General features: G+C 48.7%; 1 protein-coding gene across 2 annotated transcripts in view; it reads right to left on the minus strand.

Moving 5' to 3' along the window:
- FRAS1 (Fraser extracellular matrix complex subunit 1) overlaps positions 1 to 22,233 on the minus strand; it is a 406,500-nt gene that overhangs the window by 50,636 nt on the left and 333,631 nt on the right. For both annotated transcript variants that reach the window (XM_045993253.1, XM_045993244.1), the window contains 9 exons: positions 15,721 to 15,845; positions 15,389 to 15,529; positions 13,391 to 13,615; positions 11,336 to 11,449; positions 9,476 to 9,626; positions 7,952 to 8,111; positions 5,475 to 5,643; positions 2,852 to 3,098; positions 1,260 to 1,604 (listed from right to left, as the gene is read on the minus strand). In XM_045993253.1, the coding sequence (XP_045849209.1) occupies positions 1,260 to 1,604; positions 2,852 to 3,098; positions 5,475 to 5,643; positions 7,952 to 8,111; positions 9,476 to 9,626; positions 11,336 to 11,449; positions 13,391 to 13,615; positions 15,389 to 15,529; positions 15,721 to 15,845 (1,677 nt within the window). The remainder of the gene's footprint in view (positions 1 to 1,259; positions 1,605 to 2,851; positions 3,099 to 5,474; positions 5,644 to 7,951; positions 8,112 to 9,475; positions 9,627 to 11,335; positions 11,450 to 13,390; positions 13,616 to 15,388; positions 15,530 to 15,720; positions 15,846 to 22,233) is intronic.

The following is a 22,233-nucleotide window of genomic DNA, read 5'->3' on the forward strand; positions in this document are numbered from 1 at the left end:
AACAAACTGGAGAGGGCCCATCGAAAAACATCTCAAGCCTATTTTGGGAGAAGAAACTTAGAGACTAAGGCCTCAGGGATGAGCTAGAAAATAGTCAATTAAGAAAGAACCAGCTAGGGGACTCCATGGGGCCTGAAGCTGAATGTCTCTAATTAAATGTTCCTAACTGGGTTGATCTCCCCATTTTATCTGAGGGCTGCACACGCCGTTACTTAACCCTATGTGCTATCGCCTGTCTTAGGAATGAAGCTCATCTTCTGGTCCACTGTAACATCACTTTGGCGCGTCCTAACGATACACAGGTAGGTTTTTAGCGATGTTCACAGGCAAGGTCAGAGAAAAGCTACATGAAAGTCCCACTGATCCTAGTCTTTTAGTCAGTAAGTTGCGAGCTTACAGTAGTCACGGCTGAGCACTCAGTGTAGAGGAGAGGAAACGGTATAGGAGAGGTCAGGGTTCTAATCCCAGCTCTGCCAGGTTAGCACTGATCTCTGATGCTTGACTTCACCTTTCTGAGCCTCCATTTGCTCTTCTGTGTAACGTTCTCTTTTCTACAGAACATACACGAGAACGCATGGAATGCAAATGGCCCAGTGCCTGGTGTTCTGTAAATGCCAGGAAATACGAGTTCCCATGCTCCCTCATTCACCTTCAGACAGGTGAATGGCCTTGACCAGGTGGCTCAGGTCCGTGGGTGCTCACCACAGCGGAGGCTCCTTCTGGCAGCACGTCTGCTCGCGGCGTGCAGACGACTTTGAGACCTTCGTGGAGTCAAAAGAGCGAAGGAGCCTGGGTGGATGAAATTTGCCCACGGACTGCTTTGGGGTGTTATACGAATGCGAATGTGAAAGTTTCATTGGTCAGGACACTGAAACTTCGGAATTAATTTTGTCCTGGCAGCTGGCAGCATGCTAATAACTTACCTCCGTCCTCAGCACATCACAACTTCTGATTTCAGAGGTCAACAGGCTTAGCATCATGCCCTCCTTCCAGACCACAGAGATCCAGTAATGAGTCTCTGAGCCAGAGCCCTCCCTGCCATCGGGAGCCAGAGCAAGAAAAGTGAATGGAATTCCCTACTCTTCACTACCTTCCATTCTTGGTCTTAACGCCTATCATTATAGGTCGCGGGCCGAAAACAGTGTCACTGAGGAATGGCATTCTCAAATGTCTTAAGAACGTTCTGAAAACTCCAAGGAAATTGTCCGAGAACGGGGTCAGGATATGGGTGATGGAGTCCCAGAGACGCTCTCTATTACCTGCATCCTCGCTGACGGTGAAAGCCGTGTTGCCCAGGGACACGGTGGAGGCGTCGTTGGGACCACTAATGAGCACCGTGGCCGAGGCCACCCGTCCAATGCGAGCATTGCTGGAAGCATCTGCCAGGACGATCTCGAACTCCTCTTCTTCTTCATACTCACTGTCATCAATGAGCATGACATCGCAGCTGGACATGGTGACACCAGGCCCGAATATCACACGGCTGTCAGGAGACATCCCTCTAGATTTAAAATCAGAGCCCGATTCTAGAGCATAGAGGCTACTTCCCATAGCCGACTTCGGGACGGTGTAGCAAACTGCAGAAACGATGCTGCTTGAGTCCCCTGAAATACAGATGGTGAGAAAGCGAGAGCATTTGAGTGAGTGCATCACAAATTTGGAAATCTCTGATAATTTGGGAAGCTTGCTTCCCTCTGACACATTCTACCACTGCTTCTGTTCCAACGCTGACATGAACCCTTCCTGCTCTGCAGCTCCTTAAGCCTGTGGGATAAACCACATGAGGATTTAACATACCCCAGACACTTCACCAAACAATTTAAAATGGATTTCCTATTCTGTGAATTTTGTGCTCTGTTAATTCACAAGACTCATTGCTCACCATCTAAGACCACAGTGGGGAGAAAGATAAGAGACATATTTGGTACTTTCAGTAGCAAAGTAATTGTGTCCCGAAGGTAGTGCTCTGAGCACAGTTCACTGCCTTTCTGAATAAACTTCTGCACTTTAATTCCCAGGGAGAAACCAGCTTGTTTAAAAAAAGGAAAAAACAAAACAAAATAAAACCTGCCTCTCTGTACAAATGACTTTTCTTATTAGTGCTGCCATGTCCCTGGAAGACAGCTTGTTCTGGTCCTGGCTTGCTGGCCCAGAGCAATCGATGGGGCTTGCTTGTTTTCCAAGGGGCATCAGCAAGGGTTTCTGCTACCTACGGTGTTTGTCACACTAATAACCAGTCAGCAGATTCCATAGAAAACCTGACATCCTCATTTATAGTCATGTTCGGGCTTTGAATGGGGATTTACTATCCATGAGGTTAAAGTTTCAGTATTGCACAATCACAAAAGCACATGATCTTTGTTTTGTTTTCAATCCCTCAAGCATTGCCCTTTATTCCTCACACACGGCTTATTTCTCATCTGAGCTCTGTACATGACACTCACATAGGAAAACCTGTAAATCTATTTCTGTCTTCCAAAGCTAAGATGAGAAGCCAGTTCTTACAAACGTCCCTCCTTGACCAAGGCTACTAAATATTTGATAGACTGGGTGATTGATTAAGAATCCTAAACTCATGAATAATTTGCAAGGCCAAATATAACCAGTCTTCTAGTCCCATTAAAGAGTAAGTGGGAGCGTTAACAACTTGAACGAAGAAGAGAAGCCTTCTGATAGGACTCACTAGAGGTAGGATCATTAGTAGGGTTGCTCTGGGAATTTAAATAAGCTAATACATGTAAAGCACTTACACACAGAAGTTAATATGATACATGAGCACTTGGCACATAGAATGAACTCGAAAAACGGTAGCTACTATTAGAGCTCCTTGTCACCTTTGGCACCAACAGACCTTTTCTTTCAATAGGTGCAAATAGGAAACCAGCGCTCTCGTTGACCCGGTAGATCTTCTTATCAAACTCTAATGTGGGCTCGTCCTCAGTGTCATTGATAATGACCTTCGCCTGGGTGAACTCCCCTAATAGGGCGTATGCTGGCATGCTGAGCTCCACGGTGAAGCTCTCCACGTTCTCAAACACGTCATCATCATTGATGACAATCGTGCAGGACTTGGTGTCCTCCCGCTCGTCAAACTGCACCTGTCACAAAGCAAACAACAAGGAGTTCTACGGTGCCTCAGATTCCCCTGCTCGCCCCCCGAGAGCACCATCGGAAGACAGAGAACCCATGGTTAATGGCAGAACACTGAACGAAATAGCTGGTCCTTCCACCCCAGCTTCCTGCCATATCACCTGGAACCCATGGCTACCTCTTCCTATCCATCTACACATTGGGGCTGATGGACCGCATAGGGACCGGGGGAACGACGGCGTCTCCTACGTTTTGGTGACTGTGGAAGAACACGTTGGTAACTATCTATATCCTGTTTTGTGAATTCATTTGGGATAGCAAGAGTCATTTGACTGCTCAGGTCCCCTTCTATTTGGGGCAAGTTTACCTGGAAAGATCTTTGAACTTGGGGAGTGTGAAATTCTGGCCTTAAGCTGGGTTAGTCTATGAATCTCTACAAATGTCAAATTCCTTATCAGCTAAATAACAATTTCACATACTTACGTCATGTATTTACTGGGAGGACTATAAGACACAATGTATAACAAAAGCGAGAAGTATATTTTAAAGCACTGAACAAATGTGAAATGTTATCCTTATCACCATCCACACACAGCTTACACAACCAAAACTGACACGGAATCTCAGCGTACTGAATGATGGAGTTCGAAGCCACAGCAAGTTACATTATGAATAAACCAGACTGAATTTTAACTTTATATTTAACTAACTCCCTTGCCATTAAGATGGGGTAGATCTATAATGTAAATGAATTTAGCTTGTTATGAAACAGAGAACTTATTTTATATTCACACAATTGTGAACTTGCAGGGATTTATTCTGGTTTTACTGTGCAAGATAAAGACAAAACCTTGAAAAGGAACCAGGGTTATGGATTTACCCAGAACTAAAAGGGTAGGAAATAGGCCTGGACCGCACTTTGTATAAACTGAGAGAGCTAAAATGTGTAAAAGAGTCATAAACCCCTAGGGACACACAAATCTGAAAAATACATAATTTTCATCAGCAGAAAATTACTATTCCATATCTAATCAACTAATCAAATTAAGTTTTACTAAGCTCCCCATTTGAAAACACTCCCAACTAAGTGAAACACCCCTAGACCTCTATGTAGTTACGGAACCCACTGCCTTTTGTCTTTCCTGAACAAACACCAGTACGAGCTCTTTCTCATTACTTTGCTAAAAGACTCCTGGGCTTATCTGTTCTTTTCTAATTCCTCATTTAAATCTGACCTCCGTCCAGCTGAAACGCCTCAAAGAGAGAGCCTGCTCCCCTTTACAGAGATTTATGCTGTCATAAGAATAGTGAAATTACTTTGCAAAAACATTGAAGAAATACCTACTAAGTGCCGGCGTTGTCCCATGTGCCAACGATGACCACCATGGGGTATCCTGCCATAGAGGAGTTTACCGTACGTCCTCTTCCTTTCTCTTGTGCTCACTCTCTTCTCTCCGTCTGCTTCGTCCCCATCCCCGTGCTGGTTCCCACCGCTCTGGTGGAGACCTGTCCAGGCACCTCCACCCCAGCGGCTCTCACGGGGACCTCAACACAGCCGTCCCCTCACATCTCAGGCACCTCATGCTTGGCCTGTCCCAAGCACAGTCCAGACCAGCCCCTCTCCAAACCTGCTCCTGGGACGATATCCCCCTCCGGAAAGGGGTGTCACCATCCATCTCCCGCTTCTGCCCGCTCTCTCATCTGCTGTGAGGTCCTAGCAGTTCTCACTCGTCTGCTCAATCCACCACGCGTCTCCGGCTTCACTCCGTAACTGACTTCAGGCGCCCATCATCTCTCCCCCAGCCTATCCCGGGAGCCTCCGGACCATCCCCACCCTCTCTCTTCCCTTCCTTCAGTTAGAGAAGATGAGGGGAGAGAAAGGCCTTGGATCCTAAAGGCCCTGTGTAGAACACCAGGCCTCAGAGACTGTTTCTGGTCATGAAGCAACAGGTAAAGACTGAGAAGCTAGAAACCCAACTTCTGCAGTTAAAACTTCCCCGAGGAGGGGGCGCCCGGGTGGCTCAGTGGGTTAAGCCTCTGCTTTCGGCTCAGGTCATGATCCCAGGGTCCTGGGATCGAGCCCCACATCAGGTTCTCTGCTCAGCAGGGAGCCTGCTTCCTCCTGTCTCTCTGCCTGCCTCTCTGCCTACTTGTGATCTCTGTCTGTCAAATAAATAAAGAAAATCTTGAAAAAAAAAAAACTTCCACGAAGAGGAGACGGACTGGGAAGACCTACGGCCTGTGGGGAGGGAAGGCAGGAAAGCACTTGAAGGGCGCCAACGGAACGGGAGGGGGATGAAAACTAGGGCAGGGTGCCACACTTGCCACCAGCACAGGGCAGCCGTGGCTGGCGCCCGCCGGCGACCGAGCCCCGGCCCACCTACCTGGCCCGCGTACTCCACGTAGTCCTGCTGCCCGCGTGGGGAGCCGAGCCGGGAGCCGGAGCTGGCGGTGCCTTGCTCGGTTCGACACAGGACGATGGCGTACTGGTTCAGGTTCCCGCTCCTCTGCACCGGGACGCTGACAGACCCCGCCGTCTCACTGACATTGCAGCTAGAAACACACAGAAAGGCGGTCTCGGAGACCCTGGGCCGGGGCGGCGAAGAGTCCCCTTGTGGATCGCCCGTCTCTTCGGGTGGAGTGCGGCGTCAGGCACCTCAGGGAACAGGACGGTTGGCTTCTCGAAGAAGCCGGGTTATGAAGCGGGGGAAGGCGGTCACCTGGGACCGTCGCAGCACCGAGGGGCCCAGGAGGCTGGGGAGGCGGAATGGTATCTGCCCCGTTTCAGAGCGCGCTGACAGGGCTTCAGAAGGCGGCCGCGCGAGGAGCTACGCACGTTGCGTTTCAAAGCACAGAGGAAGGATGATCTCTGCCCAGTGCGGGGAGCAACTGGAACCCTGGGTTCTTGGGAAAGACAGCGGCTGGGAAGGCAGCTGATGGTGGGGACCGACTGGACTGGAAGCGTGCCAGGGAGGCAGGGTGGTGGCAGGGACAAGAAAATAAGAACGGGGCCTGGGAACGACGGTGTTCAGACAAACGGAGCTCTGCGACACTGCGGAGTGACAAGGTGCTATGGACTCCCCGTGTCCCCCTGGCTCACACGTTGAAGTCCCAGCTCCCGTGTGCTGATATTCGGGAGGTGTTTAGGTCATGAGGGTAAAGCCCCCATGAATGGGATTGGTGCCCTGAGACAAGAGGGTCCCACGGAGCTCCCTGGTCTTTCCACCACGTGGGGACACAAGGAGACAACAGCTGCCTCTGAACCTGGATAAGGTTCCTTACTAGACACTGAATATGTCAGCCCCTTGATCGAGGACTTCCCAGCCTCCAGGACGAAGAGGAATGAATTTCTGCGGTTTATAAGCTGTCTAGGCTGTGGCTCGAATAGACTAAGACATAGGGTTAACTTAGCTGCTGCTACGAGTCTGTATTGCTTTGGCAGGTAGAAGACAAACTGTCCATGAGCGAGTGGCCTGAGCTAGGCCTTGTTTTTCATCACCGAGGCTGAGCACTGGGCTGGGGCTTCTGTCTCGTTGTGGTGAGGGCTGCCAGCAAAGCGCCTCTGACAGGTCAGTCCTCAGCGCCAGTTTTGGGACACTCTGTGCTATTCAGCCCATTAAGCGTTGGCGGGCTGTCCAGAAAAAGTGATCAGACTGTCCATTCATTTAATTTTTAAGGAGATACAAACAAGAGGGAAATAACAGCAAAATGTGTGTGTGTGTGTGTGTGTGTGTGTGTATGTCTATACACACACACACTGATTATAATATTCCACTAAACTCTCTAAGTCTGTGGGACGAAGAGTGGACATCCCAGGTCTAGGGCACATGAAATCAAGTTTGTATGTTATCTCCCACCTCCATTCCAATTTTCATCTGAATTATCAAGAACTTGCTATTCTTAGAATAGTGGGTCTTGGGCGCCTGGGTGGCTCAGTGGGTTAAAGCCTCTGCCTTCAGCTCAGGTCATGATCCCAGGGTCCTGGGATCGAGCCCCGCATCGGGCTCTCTGCTCCGCAGGGAGCCTGCTTCCTCCTCTCTCTCTGCCTGTCTCTCTGCCTAGTTGTGATTTCTCTCTGTCAAATAAATAAAATATAAAAAAAAAAAGAATAGTGTGTCTCTGAAATGTAGACTTAAAGAATTATTTGCTCCACAAAATTATAATCCTAGGTCTAGTGTGACCTATAAAATCAGACTGTGCTTGCCTACCTTTACCAAAACTGGTGTCTGTTTGCCTCTCAACCCTGCCCCCCCCCCACAAAGACTACAAAAGCACCTTAGAGAGTATCTATATTAAGCTATGAATCTGTCCCAAAGGACATATAATCCTATGAACACCAAGGAGCTAGGGGAGAACACAAGCCCGAGAACAGAGAATGCAGAGGGTGAGGCCAAGGCGCTGTTATTACAGGTCAGCGATGACTTTCAGCCGGTACTGAATGTGTGTTTTGTTTCTTATCAGTTCTACTGGATCACCTTCGAAAACTTGAAGCGAAAACACTTGTAGGAGACGCAGTACAGCACAATGGTTAAGATCATTGGGTTTCAGTCTTAGTTTTACTGCTTGTTAGCTACGTGATTTCGGGTAAATGAGTTAACGTCTCTCCGTCTCACTGCTTCGTTCTTGCGGGGACAACAATGGCACTGCTTTCCCAATTGCAAGAATTAAACGAGACGATGTATGTCACGTGCCCGGTGCGTTTAGTATTAAAAAACATTTGGTGACATTAATCATTTTTATCATCATTATCTCCCGCCAGCACCATCATCAGATGACCAGAGCGGACCCCCACAGACATCGATCTGATCTCCTCTGCTCGCCCGATTCACTTCTCAAGAACGAACACCAATAACCTTTGTACCTGGTATATTTAAAGCTGATGAGGGACCACTGAACATGGAAGACGTTGTCGCTGACCACATTGGGTTTACTGTCTTTCACCAGAAACTGAAAACTATCCATCATCTCACGGATCTTCTCCTCATGTAACACGTAACGGATCAATCCCAAGTTCACATCCTCTGTGAGAAAAAAACACAGTATGAATTAACCCGGGGAGGGAAAGACAGCCTCGTACATTCCACGTGACAGACACAGCTTACTCTTCTAATGGGTTGTAGCCAGAACTTAATTTCCCAGGAACCAACTAAATAGTGTCTTAAAAATAAATAAATGTGTCTTCCAGATTTTAAAATAAAATCCCACAGCTCCGTGTGACAAAGAGTTGTCTTTACATCCAGGAAATACCCCAATGCTATTGTAAAATAAGAATCCCAGGGTTGTGACCAAAAAGTACTTTAATGAGTCTCTGGAATTCTAGAGGCAAATCTGAGCACTGGCAGAGAGTCTCTGACTCCATGCTTTGGGTACACATGCTCACACTCGCCCCTACTTCCTTCTAAATAAGGTTCTTTGAAGGTATGTGCTACCATGAGAAGCTGGGGTTGAATTAAAACAGCCCGTATACATGGCACCGATTAAAGTTCCTCTTCCAGGAGAGAACACAAGACTGGGAACAGGGAAACAAGGGAAATATGGTGCATGAGTTGTAAGGGGCAATGACTGTTCAAGGTCAGGTCCATCCTCAAAAGAAGCCTGGAAGAGTCTGACATGTTTATAAAACTACTAAAATACAGGGATGCCTGGGTGGCTCCGTTGGGTGAGCGGCTGCCTCTGGCTCAGGTCATGATCCCAGGGTCCTGGGATCGAGTCCCGCATCAGGATCCTTGCCCAGTGGGGAGCCTGCTCTCTCTCTGCCTCGGCCTGCCTCTCTGCCTGCTTGTGCGTGTGCTCTCACTCTCTCTCTCTGACAAATAAATAAATAAAATGTTAAAAAAAAAGACTACTAAAATACAAAAGGGTCCACTTGATGTGATTCAAATAGGAAAATATTTCTGTTGAGTAATGTACGTCTGTTGATTTTAATTTCTTTGTTGAAGACTTAAGAAACAACCCATGACCCTTCGAGAACAAAATTAAGCCACAAAGGATCACAGATATTTCATAAAATATGGTCGTTTTTGTTCTTTCGTCTTGAAAGAAAACCAAGCTGCACACCTGGAACCGATGTAACATTTGAGTCAACCCGTGCTTCAGGTCAACAACGTGGTCTTGCCACCAAATCTCGCCAAACCTAAAACAATCGGGGAACTGAGCAAGCACAGTAAAGACAATTTTGTTTTTCTGTTGCCACAACTGAGAATATTAGGAAAAAGAAATCAGGAGAAGTAAAAATTCGAAGTTGGCTGGTTCGACACTCAATGATCGACTTGTTTGCAAATCAATGACTTGAGGGTAAGTAGCTAGAAGTGGTCCTGAGAAACATCTGGGAGGCGGGGAAAGTTAGCAGCGATTTCTCCCATCTCTAGGTCCCCCATGTCCTCACCCTGTGTGAAAGTGACAGCTGCTCTTTCCGGCTGGAGCTTGTTCTCCACGTAGCCATGTTTGGGGCCCGCTGTTATCTCATAGATGAGGTGCTGGTCCTCTGTGTCCGGGTCCATGGTCAGCAGTTCCTTCTTGGTGATCAAGTTGGTTGCCTGGAATAGAAACCCATTAAATTTAATGCCTGAGGTGGGAATAAAGCCAGACCGAGACCCTCTGACTCAGAATTAATTCAGTTCAACAATGATTTACTGAGTGCATTTACTGCATGGAAAACTCTGTCAGGATGGAAGAGACTACGAGGACTGCAACCGTGCCAGCCTCTGCCCTTGAGATGTTCACACTTTGTTGGGAAAGAAAGGCTGGTGAGCGGGGTAATTGTGGCAAGAGCTGTAACGGGAGATACAAAAAGAGTACTGTACACTTTTGGGGATGGGAGAGATTAATTCCATCTGGATCGGAGGAGGGATTTGAGGTGGTGGGATTTGAGTTTGGCCATTAGGGAAAGTTGGAACTTTGAAACAATGATAAAATACAGGGAATGTGGCCATGTTATACCTTAGTGGAGTTAATCACAATTCTTGAAATTGAGTAAGATAAATACAGGATATCCCGATATTGTCCGAATACACTGGCTAAAATTGTTCATTCATTCATTCATTCATTCAACAAATATTTAGTAAGAGTAAAGGGCTGAGAGAAAAAGAGGGTGGTCAACAGTATTAAATCATAATAGATCCAGTAAAATAAGGACAGATACGTGACCTTTGGACTTGGCAAAATAAAGGACATTACTGACTTTGGTAAGAGTCATTGCAGTAGGATAAAAGGGGGAAGTCAAAAACCAACTGGAGAATGTTGACAAGAGAATGGGATGGTTCTGAATATGAGGAAGAAAACCAAATAAGGGCGAGAGGAAGCTGTAGTAAGTTAAAAAAAACCCCAACCAGTTCTGCAGAAAGCTATAGCATAGCAGCTGCTCAGACAGACAGCAGGTCAGCTCCAGGGAGACGGGTAAATCCACATCCTAGAGGGAATACCCCTCACAAAAGAAGTATCAGTTCTTGAGCTGGAGAAGTATGTGTGTTTGGGTGAGGATGAGAATTTAATGCCCGACAGGTCACCAGGTAAGAATCGTGGCTTACCTTAAAATGACCGAACTGGGATTTAGGAGCAGAAAGGAATTTCTAAACTAGAAGTCCTCTGAGGATACTCCCCTACAAAATACCCACTTCTTTCCCATCTACGGCATATTCCAGATATTCCCCGAAACCCATCCTCCCCTTCTTCCAGTTGACAAACTTCTAGCCTAGCCAGCGAGGGACTCTATTCCCAGCCTCTGAGATGCAACAGCCGGAGCCATAGAACCAAATTCTTGCCAGAATAACGTGAGCCCAAGTGATGTGTTTCATTTCTGTATCACCTGCTTCAAACCAAGTTCCCTGCCCTCTGCTTCTCTGTTCTCTTCTGCCCATGGGCGGGAATCTCGAGGAGCAGCTGAGGAACGTTGCCTATGTTGTGAGCAGCAACAACCCAGAGACGTCATAATAACAAGACAGAGGAATCTGGGTCTCGGAAAGGTCATGTAGAGCCCGGGACTGCCCACTTACTGCCACCGCATATGTGAGAGAAAAAACAAACTTCTACCTTGTTTGAGCTTCTGTCTTCTGGGGGTCATTCTGTAAGAACATCTCAAACTACATACAATCCCAACCAAAGTCATGGAGCTTGCCAGTCTTAGGAAAATCAGCTCCCTTAGGGAGGGATAAACATGAGTCAAGCTGGACTTCTATCCCTGTGTGGTCACAAACAAGGACTTAGCCCGCATTGGTTCACGTGAGTGTGGCAGATGGAAAGGCCTTACCTTGCCATCCATGTACTCCAGCCACTGGAGCCCCAGGTTGGTGACAATTCTGGGAGTGCCATCATCAACCGGGAGGATGTCGACTTGGAAATGCTGAGGTGCCGCTGTCTTAACCTGTGGGGGAAGCCAAAAGAGAGAAGTCATCATTCACGGACCTCTGAAATATGTCAGGTCCTACCCACACAAAGCTGGATCTCCTGACATCTGTTGGCACCTCAGAACGGGCAGCCATGCCCGTCTCCATTGCTTATCACCCTTGGCATGAGGCACAAAGAACGCTGATCCATCAAGTGGGGACCATGTGAGAAGAAAAGTTGACTTTCACACACCCACGCATTCCTTAGTTGGGTTCAATATTGCCCTGAGGTGAAACAGCAAACAGTATTTTCCTTTCGGTAACTCTTGTGGAAATTTTCAGGAGAGGCCGACTGATCTTAGCATTCACGTGCTAATGTCAAAATCTCCAGGTGGGATTCTGCCAGGTGTGAGAAGAAATATCACGGGAGGAGATTTTCTTTCCTTTTTTTTTTCTCGCGAGGGAACTGTCCATATGGGGGGGAGGGGCAGAGGAAAGCATTTGTGGGACCAGTGAAAAGACACTGGTCTAGAATTCCATTCTCATGCAGACACATGTACACGCACGCACGGCACGGATGTAGTGAATACGGCCCAGAACCTCTGTTTCTGGGAGGATAAGGCACACGCCAGCACGCAGGGCAGCAAGACGCTGGCTTCTCGGTCTTCAGCAACCCTCCTAAATAATTTCCATTTCAAAAATAGTACGGTCCCTCTGGAGACCTACCATGACCTTTCATGTTTACCAGAGAGGAAGCCCTCTTGCTGATTCATCCTGAAATCTCTCTTCTCTTCTGAAAGTCAAATGAAGGGGGAGCAGCCACGGTTCAGAAGAGAAAAAATAAAAACAATGACCTGCCAGGTGGTGAGGCAGTGCGGACACCAAAATGGCAGGAGACGCCAAGAGCCGTCTCACGGACTCCTGGGCCAGCAGAGAATGACCTTTGTTCAGACTGTCGCTAGAGGAGGCGGGGGATCTTGCTTCCAGGAAAGGGATCATTCCCAATCAGCCTCCGGGTAGGGAAGGACCGCACAGGACTGAGGGGCTGACCCTTCTGGTGTCCAGAAACACAGCAGGGCGGGATCGCTTGCTCACACCGCTTCTGAGCCAGACACGGACCTGCGAGATGCCGGCGGGGCCTCGGGCCCACCTTTCACCACGGGCGCCGTTGTTGCCAGAGGAGGGTGAGGACCCGCCGGAGACCCGGCTGAGGAAGGAAGCAGTGAGGAGAAATGGCAGGGATGGGGACGGAGAGGCCACCTTCAAGTTTCTTCCAGACACTTGAACCTTGGAAGAGAGCGAGTCTCTTAGGGAAGGAAAGCTTTGACCAAAACTGCAGGATCTTAAAGGAAAAACACCTTCACCTGTTTCACCAGCAGGTCCTAAAACGATGACAGCGGGGTGACATATGATGGTATTATAGCCAGAGCCCTACGCTGCCTGCGTAAGGCAGGGGGCCAAGTGCTCGATGCACATCAGAAGGACAGACGCCATCCCCATTTTACAGACATCTCAACCAGTTAGTGAGAGAGCCAGAACTTACATCAGTGTCTTTCTGAGGCGAAAGCCATACTCCTAACCAGGTTATTCTTCATGAGGGTGAAAAACTCTGGCTGGCTGAGGGCACACATAAAACAGAAAGACAGTCTAGAACCCTTGAGATTAGCTGCTCGAATTAGATGAAAGAACGGTGAAACGAGCCAACGGTGGGCCACAGGGCAAGAGAAATAATGACCGTCACAGGGACAATCGCTGTCACCCTTTGTTGTGCCCTTTGATCCTTAGACTAACTGAAGCTGGTGATTGGCGTTGTACCCATTTCCCGGATGGAAAGCTGAGGCTTCGAGAAGTTAACCAACTTGCCCAGGCCCGATGAGAGACAATAAAAACGATGCTATTCTCGGCTGAGAAATGCCGCCATTCGGCGTCTGGACCACCTCCGGCGCACGCTGCCTCTCTCTCCACGGCGCACGCCTCACCTTTTTCCCTCCTTCCTCAACGAGGAAGAAGGCGTTCGTCCCGTCCGCCACGGTGAAGGTGAACCGGTCTCTGAGGGAGTTGCTGCCGTCGTGGCTGTAGCTAACCCGCTTCTGGTAGACATCTTCCATGGTGAAGGTGGACGCCGGCCAGAAGCGCTGCCCGTTGGTCCGCTCGACGCTGCCGTGCTGCGGGGGCTGCACAAGCCTGAACGTGACAGACCCGGCCTGTCAAGGAGGAGAAGGGAACTGTGTAACGGAAACCAGGTTTGCTTTGATTCGGAAGATTTACTGATTTATTTGACGAGCGGGGGAGGGGCAGAGGGCGAGAAGCCTCATGCAGACTCCCTGCCGAGCGTCCAGCCCAACCTAGGCCTCCATCCCACAACTCGCCAGCGTGCCCTGAGCCAAAGCCAAGAGTCGGACGCTTAAGCGCCTGAGCCACCCAGGCGCCCCAAACCAGATCTGTGAGGGATGGCCGGCAGGCAGTCAAGGGTGGTCAAACCTAAAGACGTTTATGAAGTAAGAATTGCATTTTCTTTAGACATATCAAAAATAAAACTGAGGAGAGACACTGTATTGGGTATTACACTTGAACTTACATTCTGGTGCCTGCTGGGGTGAGACTAAGACATTTAAGTTTGTCTTTTAGGGGTCATAGGGGAAAACCTGAGTTTTTTTACCTCTACTAGCATGATAGGAGTTAGACCTTTTATAACTACTCATTTCCTTCCCAACTTCCCACCCCCCCCAATTTTCCAAAATTCTCATATATAGAATCCCATATGCCTCAAACAGAAGCTAATTTCCCATTTCTAATTGCAGCTTCGAGGGTGAGACACCGAAGGAAAAATGAAAGATGTAGAAACCCATGCTCAAGCCTTCCCAGTGACTTGTCCCCAGCTGAAAATGAAATACAAAGGCCTGACCCCCGCCAGCGAGGCCCTCCTCTGTGACCCAGTCGCAGGGTTCCTCTCTGGCTGCCTTCTTTCCTCCTGTTGGCTCCCTGGTACCAGCCTCTTCGCTCCTTTGTTGTGACTCCAAGGTTCCAAGCACACTTGACCACAGGGCCTTTGTGCTCCTGGTTTTGCTCCGAGAGTGACTCAGACAACTGCATTGCTTGCTTCGACTTCATGTTATTTCTGCTCAAACACCAGCTCCTCAGAGACTTCTCTGACCATCCGTCCAAAAGAACACACCCTCCAATCTCCAGCTTCTTTATCTTGCTTTATTCTTTAATTCATAGCCCTCATCATCTCTGACATGGTATCATATGTTCTTTCTTGACTGTTCCCCTAACCAAAGGCTGAAAACTCCCTAAGGCTGGAGTGGGGTTGGTTCACAGCCCTGTCCTTAGCATCTGGAGCAGAGGCTGGCACGTACCAGGTGATCAGTATTTTTGAGAGTAAGTGAAAAAACGAGCGCTAGCACAGGGAAGGGTACTCAGAGAACCAACGGACAAGGCGATGACCCTCTGTGAGAGCTAGGTCAGGCCAGAACGTTAGAGTCTGAAAGCATCACGAGAATAAGGGTTTAGTCTCTATGTGCCCTGTTTCACTGAATAAAGCCTACTTCTTGGAGGATGTGGAAATCGCAATATTCCATTGTCATCCGGAGAAGTCTGAATGAAGGAGGTAAATGACAGGAAAAATGAATAGGTGCCCCAAACCCTTGTTTGCTCCAATAAGAAAGAAGAAAAAAACTGGCTAAAAGATCATCTATCTCATTTTCTATCATCTATCAAATCAGCATGTTAAGGGATTGTTCCTGGTAATCAGGGGAGAGAGTAAATGTATCTAGGAGTTCAGAAAGGGTTTAAAAACAATTCAATCTCAAATATATTAGCTTCTCTTTTCCAGAAGGCCACAGTGTCCTCTGATTTCTAACCTCTCAAGGATGCTTGCATTAACCTCGCTACCCTGCCCGACCCCCAGGGACACAGAATCCCAGTGTGACAGATTAGCCCTCATTCAGCCGGAGAACCGAGGGGATTGCTTTTACCTCTGTGTCCGCATCCACCGCCTTGAGCTCAAACTCGGTGATGGTCTTCCTCACACCCTCCTGCACACGCAGGCCCAGGTTCCGTACAACAGGGAGCGAATCGTCCACAGGGCGTATGGTGATGTGGAAGGTCTGCGTCACCTAAACGGTAGAAAGCGCAGGTGGGACGCTTGTCCCTGGCACCCACCTATGTAGAAGGTAGGTGTCTCTCTCCACTCTTTTTGGGTAAGAGCAGGGGACAGTGAAGCTCGCAGAGTTGCTTTGCACACCCCCTTCAAAGAAGACTTCCGAATCGGAACCCACTCCCTGAGGGGACGGCGTGCCCTGCCTACCTCACGGATGCCATCAGAGAGCGTAAAGCTGAAGGCGTCGGAGTGTTTCTCGGAGTCGCTGGAGTGGACGTACTGAATGTTGCGTGAAGTCAGGTCAGCTTGAGTAAAGGAACGAATCTGGGTACCTAGCAGAAGGGGAAGCGAGAACCAGAGAAAGGATGTCTGAACGCTAGCCACACTTCTAATGCCAGAGAAATGCCATGCTCTCACCAGATGGAGCCCTTTGTAGATCTTTGGTAGCATTTACGCGCTTCTCTGAGAGCTAGTGCTAGAGTCGTCTGTGTGTCTTCTTCCCTACCACAGCATGTGTTCCGTGGGAGCACGTGTTAACGGAATTATCTGGCTTCTGCTATGCGCCAAGCCAACAGCAGGTGCTCAATAAATGTTCCTCTCCTTTCTCTGGGGGTTTATGTATGCAGGTCAAATCTGTGAAATGTAGAGCCATTATCTTAGTCTCCAAACTCCTCTCTCCTAAGTTTTATATGCCCCCATAGCCTCATAGTTCTTTCTGGAAACCTGTCCTAATTTTGAATATTGTGTGATGGCTTCGCTTTCGAACACTCGAGTCTTGGGCTTGGCTACACACAAGCTTTTCTCTGTGGCTGGTGAGCCTGGCCTCCATGATTTCAGTGGATATTCTTCAAGGTCCCTTTCAACTCTCTGGTCTATGAATTCCCGCTTCTCATATACCACTTGGGCCAGGCTGGCAGTTACAAAACCTTAGTGCATGACTGTGGGGTTGGTGCGATCATTCCATCTCAACTCTTAAGTGACCTAAAACACCAGCATCCTTTCATAACACGATAAAGAGGATGCACATTCAATTTTTTTCAGACTTGTTTTAAAAGTTAAAAAAAAAAACTCAAGTGATTTTTAGATAATGCCAACATAGTTCACAAATGAGTAACATCTTATGTTTTTAAATGTCCCGCAACATTTAGCAAAACAGCCCAGAATTCTTGCTTCTGTCTTAGGGCTTCTGTGGCTCATGGGCTGTGCCAGCCAAGACTGAAACAAAACCACATCTTTTATTCCCTCAGCGCAAATTTCCTCTTTCCGATTCTGGGTGTTGGGTTATTAATCCATTGAATCTAGTCTTTTGGTTTGGTCCTGAAATTCATTTGCTGTTTCCTGGGACATATTATTTATTACTGTTAATCCTGGCAAAACCAGTTTGGCTTTTCAGTAGAAAACAAAAAAACAAAACAACAACAACAACAAAAATCCAGAGATTCCACTTTGACTGTTTTACATTTAACTGGGACATCAATATCACTGGCTTTATCTTTCTTAAAAAAAAAAAAAAAATCAACCCGCATGGTTTACATTTGCAACTCTCTTTATCATCTGGAATTTGTTACCTAGATACAACAGCCTTCTGAATACTGGGGCATTATTTTCTTTTGATGAGGAGGCACTTGATATTTCTGCGCTTGCTACAACAGCTGTTGACAGGCAAAATATGCGCCCCCTGTCTTAACGCTTTGTCTTGTGGATCTAGGCGGAAATCCATACATTCTTTAAAAATTTAATAACTTCAGACTGTCTGCACTGAGAAATTTAAATCTCTTTCCCTGCTGTGAATCTATCCCCACAGCTCATGAGGAAATACTTGTCTGGATTCTCACAGTCAACTGGTCACCTACTTCCCTGTTCCCTTCATACGCGTTGTTAGTCTGAGAGTGATTAAGAAACGTGATAGATTTTTCCTTCTTGGAAAGCAAGGCTTGGAATTGATCTTTTCTTAACATTTCTTATCGAGAAGAAACTGACATATAATAAATTGCACATATTTAAAGTGCACAATTTCATGAGCTTTGGCACATTCACGAAACCATCACCTTAATCAGCGTAGTGAACATATCCATCACCCCCCAAATTTCCTGACACTCTGTAATTCTCCTATTCTTCCCTTCCTTGTCCCCTACCCTATCCCAAGCAACAAAACAATTATTTTCTTAACTACAGATTGGTTGGATTTTCTGTAATTATTTTCAAATTAGAATCATAGACTATATACTATTTTATGCATGGTTTCTTTCACTTAACAATTATTTTGAGTTTTACCCATATTGCAGAATGCCTGAATAGTTTTTTCTTTTTTATTGCTGAGTAGTATTCGATTGTACGGCTGTGTCATACAATCAATGTGTCAAACAAACAACGTGTTTGTTTCTCCACTCCCCTGTTGTTGGACATTTAGGTCATTCTTAGTTTTGTGCTATTGCAAATAAAGCTCCTATGATCCTTTGTGCCCAAGTCTTGGTATGGGCACATGTTTTTATTCTTGGATAAATCTCTAAGAGTGGAATGGTGGCACTATATGTTAGGTACCTACTTTGCTTTCTAGGAAACTGCCAAACTAAGTGGGTTTTTGATGTGGAGAAAGGGGAACCCTCTTACACTGTTGGTGGGAATGCAAGTTCGTGCAGCCACTTTGGAGAACAGTGGAGATTCCTGAAGAAATTAAGAATAGAGCTTCCCTATGACCCCGCAATTGCACTGCTGGGTATTTACCCCAAAGATACAGATGTAGTGAAAAGAAGGGCCATCTGTACCCCAATGTTTATTGCAGCAATGGCTACGGTCGCCAAACTGTGGAAAGAACCAAGATGCCCTTCAACGGACGAATGGATAAGGAAGATGTGGTCCATATACACAATGGAGTATTATGCCTCCATCAGAAAGGATGAATACCCAACTTTTGTAGCAACATGGACGGGACTGGAAGAGATTATGCTGAGCGAAATAAGTCAAGCAGAGAGAGTCAAGTATCATATGGTCTCACTTATTTGTGGAGCATAACAAATAACATGGAGGACATGGGGAGATGGAGAGGAGAGGGAGTTGAGGGAAACTGGAAGGGGAGATGAACCATGAGAGACTATGGACTCTGAAAAACAACCAGAGGGTTATGAAGGGGCGGCGGGGGGTGGGTGGGTGGGAGGTTGAGGAACCAGGTGGTGGGTAATAGGGAGGGCACGTACTTCATGGAGCACTGGGTGTGATGCCAAAACAATGAACACTGTTATGCTGTAAATAAACAAATAAAAATAAATAAATAAATAAAATAAAAATAAAAATAAAAAAATATTTTATAAATATAAGTTTTATGTTTATAAAATATTTTTTTGTTTTTCTATTTCCACTAGCAGCACATGAGAGCTCTAGGCTTGATCTTCCCAGTTCAACCTAGCCTTCCCAGTTCAACCTAGCCTTCCCAGTTCAACCTAGCCGACACTGAGCACCTACCATGTGCAGAACACTGTTGCAGGCTTGCTTGTATACACCGAGTTTTCTCTGTTAACTGTTCTGGGAGGCCAAGGTTGGCATATTACCTCCATTTTTCTCTATTATGACACGAGTAAAATTAGAAAAGCAGTGTGACCTACCCAAGGGCACTGCCAGGGTGAAACTCAAGGTTGTCCAGCTCCAAAGTTAACGCTTGCCAGGAATGCTTTTTGTACAACTCATCTAACCTTTTCAGGCTGGGCAAGGAGCCTCTTGGATTTTACTTTTTTTTTTTTTTAAAGATTTTATTTATTTATTTATTTTATTTATTTATCTGACAGAGAGATCAAGAGAGCACTAGCAGGGGGACAATGGGGCGAGAGAGGGGGAAGCAGACTCCCCGCCCAAGCAGGGAGCCAGACGTGGGGCTGGATCCCAGGACCATGGGATTGTGACCTGAGCCGAAGGTCAGGTAGCCTTTACTTGTCTGAAGTCCTGATTTTGATGGGGTATTTAATATGATCCCTTAGGTGCCTCCCTAACTTCGTGCCAGAGGGTAATGAGGGGCACCTACAACAGAAGCTTCGAGAAGACAGGACTTCTGTTGTTTCTTCACTGCTGGGCACTTACAGTAGCACCTGGCACACAGTAGGTGCTCACCGCATGCTTGGTGAAGAGCCCAGTTCATCTGCTATAATTGCTATCTAAGAGGTCCCACTGAGCACAGATTTTCCATCTCTGCAAACTTAAAAAAATATTCAGCCTTTGCTAATTGGGTATTGGAAGACTTAAGCTGCTCATCACCAAGATGGTGTTTCTGATAACATGTTGCCCCTCCTGCCCAGGTCGTTACTGTTTGAAACACCCTGGAGGACTTTCATCACATGGAAGACGCTCTCCGTTACCAGCCTGCTGGCCGAGCTGTGTGTCCGGCCGTGCCACGGAGCCGCACATCAACCCTGTCGGTTTTCCAGCTCCCCCGGAGGGCCAGCCCGTTAGAGAAAGCTCAATCCGGGTCAGGAAGCGTGCACGGATGACACGTCTTGAAGGAACTGCCTTCCTAACAGGACGTTAGGCGACTGCCTTGGCCTTCCTGCCTTCTGCAGAGCCGGGGACGGGCCAGGCACGCGGCTCGCGGCCCGGTGCAGGCTCAGGCGGTGGGAGACCCTCACTCTTCTGCTCCAACTTTTCTTCAAAGCCCCCAGTAGGGAACGAATTGTGCCGTCTCCCCCACCCCCGTTCATACACCGAAGTCCCGACCCTCAGTCCCTCACTGTGTGACCCTACTTGGAAACAGGATCATTGCAAATGTACGTGTTTAAGATGCGGTCACTGAACTGGGCCCCAACCCAGTCTGAGGAGCGTCCCTGTAAGAGGGGAGAGTTTGTCACACGCATCCACGGACACGGACAGGGAGTGCGCCCCGCGAGCACGAAGATGGTCAAGTCTAAGAAGCAAGGAGAGAGGCCTGGGACAGGGTCGCCCTCACAGCCCTCAGGGAGGATCTCGACGCTGCAGACAGCGTGACCTCCGACGTTCAGCCCCGGATCTGTGGGACGACGCGTGTCCTTCGTTGCGGTGCTCAGTCCGTGGCACTGTGTCGCGGGAGTCTCAGCCCACTGTGTCTCTCTGCTCCTGGGGAAACCAGAGGCGTCCCCTCTTCGGGCTGGTGCCAGCATCTGAGAGAGGCAGAGGAACGCCTCTGCGAAAGCCTCGCCTCCGGGAAGTCCTTCCTGATTCACCCCACGCCTCCAGGCGGACCTCGCCACCGTCCTGTCATGCTGTGTCGTGTCGCGGACACACGTGTGCGCGTGTCCATCCGCATGTCCCTCTCCCAAAACAAACCCTGTCCCGCGGGAGCCGCTCAGCCGATGTTGGGGGAGCTGAGAGCCGGGGTCGTGCCGGAGCGCGCTCTCCTCCTCCCTGACCGCCACACGACTTCTCCCGTCTGCTAAGCCACCGGACGCCCGGTCGGGTCTGCCCTCCCCAGCCACCTGGCCGCGGCGTCTGCCACCCTCCTGCCCCGCGGCTGACACGCGACCCGCCGTGATCCTCCTAACACAGAACCGGCGTGGGCTCCCTGGCCTTTGTCCCTTATCGCCGGCTGGGAAATGACAACAGTCACGGGAGTCACTTGGGCCCGAGACAGGAGCCTCATCGTGGGGTTCACTGTGCCATGTAGGCCATTGGGGCCCCCGCCTCTGGATGCTTCTGTGACAGAAAATTAACTTCTTGCTCAAGGCACCGCAGCTTGGGACTCTTTGCTTCAGAGACTTAGCTCCCATCCTAATAATGTAACTTCTTACTCCGATGCCACGAGAAAAAACGGTCCTTAGAGTCCCCGGCGTGAGGCTGTGGCCCCGCAACCTTGACAAGGGCACACACGGCGCCTCAGTCTCACGCGACGCCCCAGAGGCAGCAGGCCCGGGCGTGTCTTCGCACGGTTTGCACAGGTGTGTGGTGCCCTGCATCTCCTCGGGGGAGGAAAACGGGATCTGCACACCTTCCCCGTCTGTCCGAAAGGAACGGTCGTCCGACCCACGGACTGAGACAGACGTGAGCAGGTCCACTTCAGAGCTGCCCTGAGAGAGGGAATGTGCAGGCGTGTGGAAGCCGGCACGTCCGAGAGGCCCCAAACAGCTGAGACACAAGACAGGCCTGCAGTCCGCTCGCTCTTCTCGGAAAGCTCCGGCCGACCCCAGCTCCCGCCGACCCTCCCACTGAGGTGAAGGGGGAGGCGTGGGGGCTCTCCCCTGAGCTGTACCCGCTGCCTTAGGGAAGGGATGCGAGATGTCACTGTGCATTTCCCCTGAAGGGACACTTTTCACATCTAAAAACAATCAAGTTCATGAACATGTTCTCACTTAGGGCAGACGGGGAAGGTGAGAATTCTGGCCAAATGCTATTGAAAGGATGCAGAATGGGCTTGGAGGAGCAGGAGGGGCAGAAAGCTGGGTTCCATCAGCGATGGGAAGGGTCCCCGAGAGGGAAGGGAAGGGACGGCCTCCTCGGATCTGGGCCACAGAGAGTGACCGGAAGAGGGGCTTTAGAAAACCTGGCGGGGGCATGAGCCGGGGGGGTTGGGAAGTCAGGTCCGATGGCAAAGGGCAGGTGCAGGGTAGTGTCCCAGGGAGGGGGGGCCCTCCCATTATTTTTGGAGATGCTTGGAGGGTGCCTTCCCAAGAGAAGGGAGACGTGTGGTCACCACAAGTGTCTCTCCCTAGGCAGCCCCGGCCTGGTCTTGGCAGCCAGAAGCCAAGCCCAGGGAAGGCTGAGATTATA

Source organism: Meles meles, chromosome 2 (genome assembly GCF_922984935.1).
Source record: "Meles meles chromosome 2, mMelMel3.1 paternal haplotype, whole genome shotgun sequence".
NCBI lineage: Eukaryota > Metazoa > Chordata > Mammalia > Carnivora > Mustelidae > Meles > Meles meles.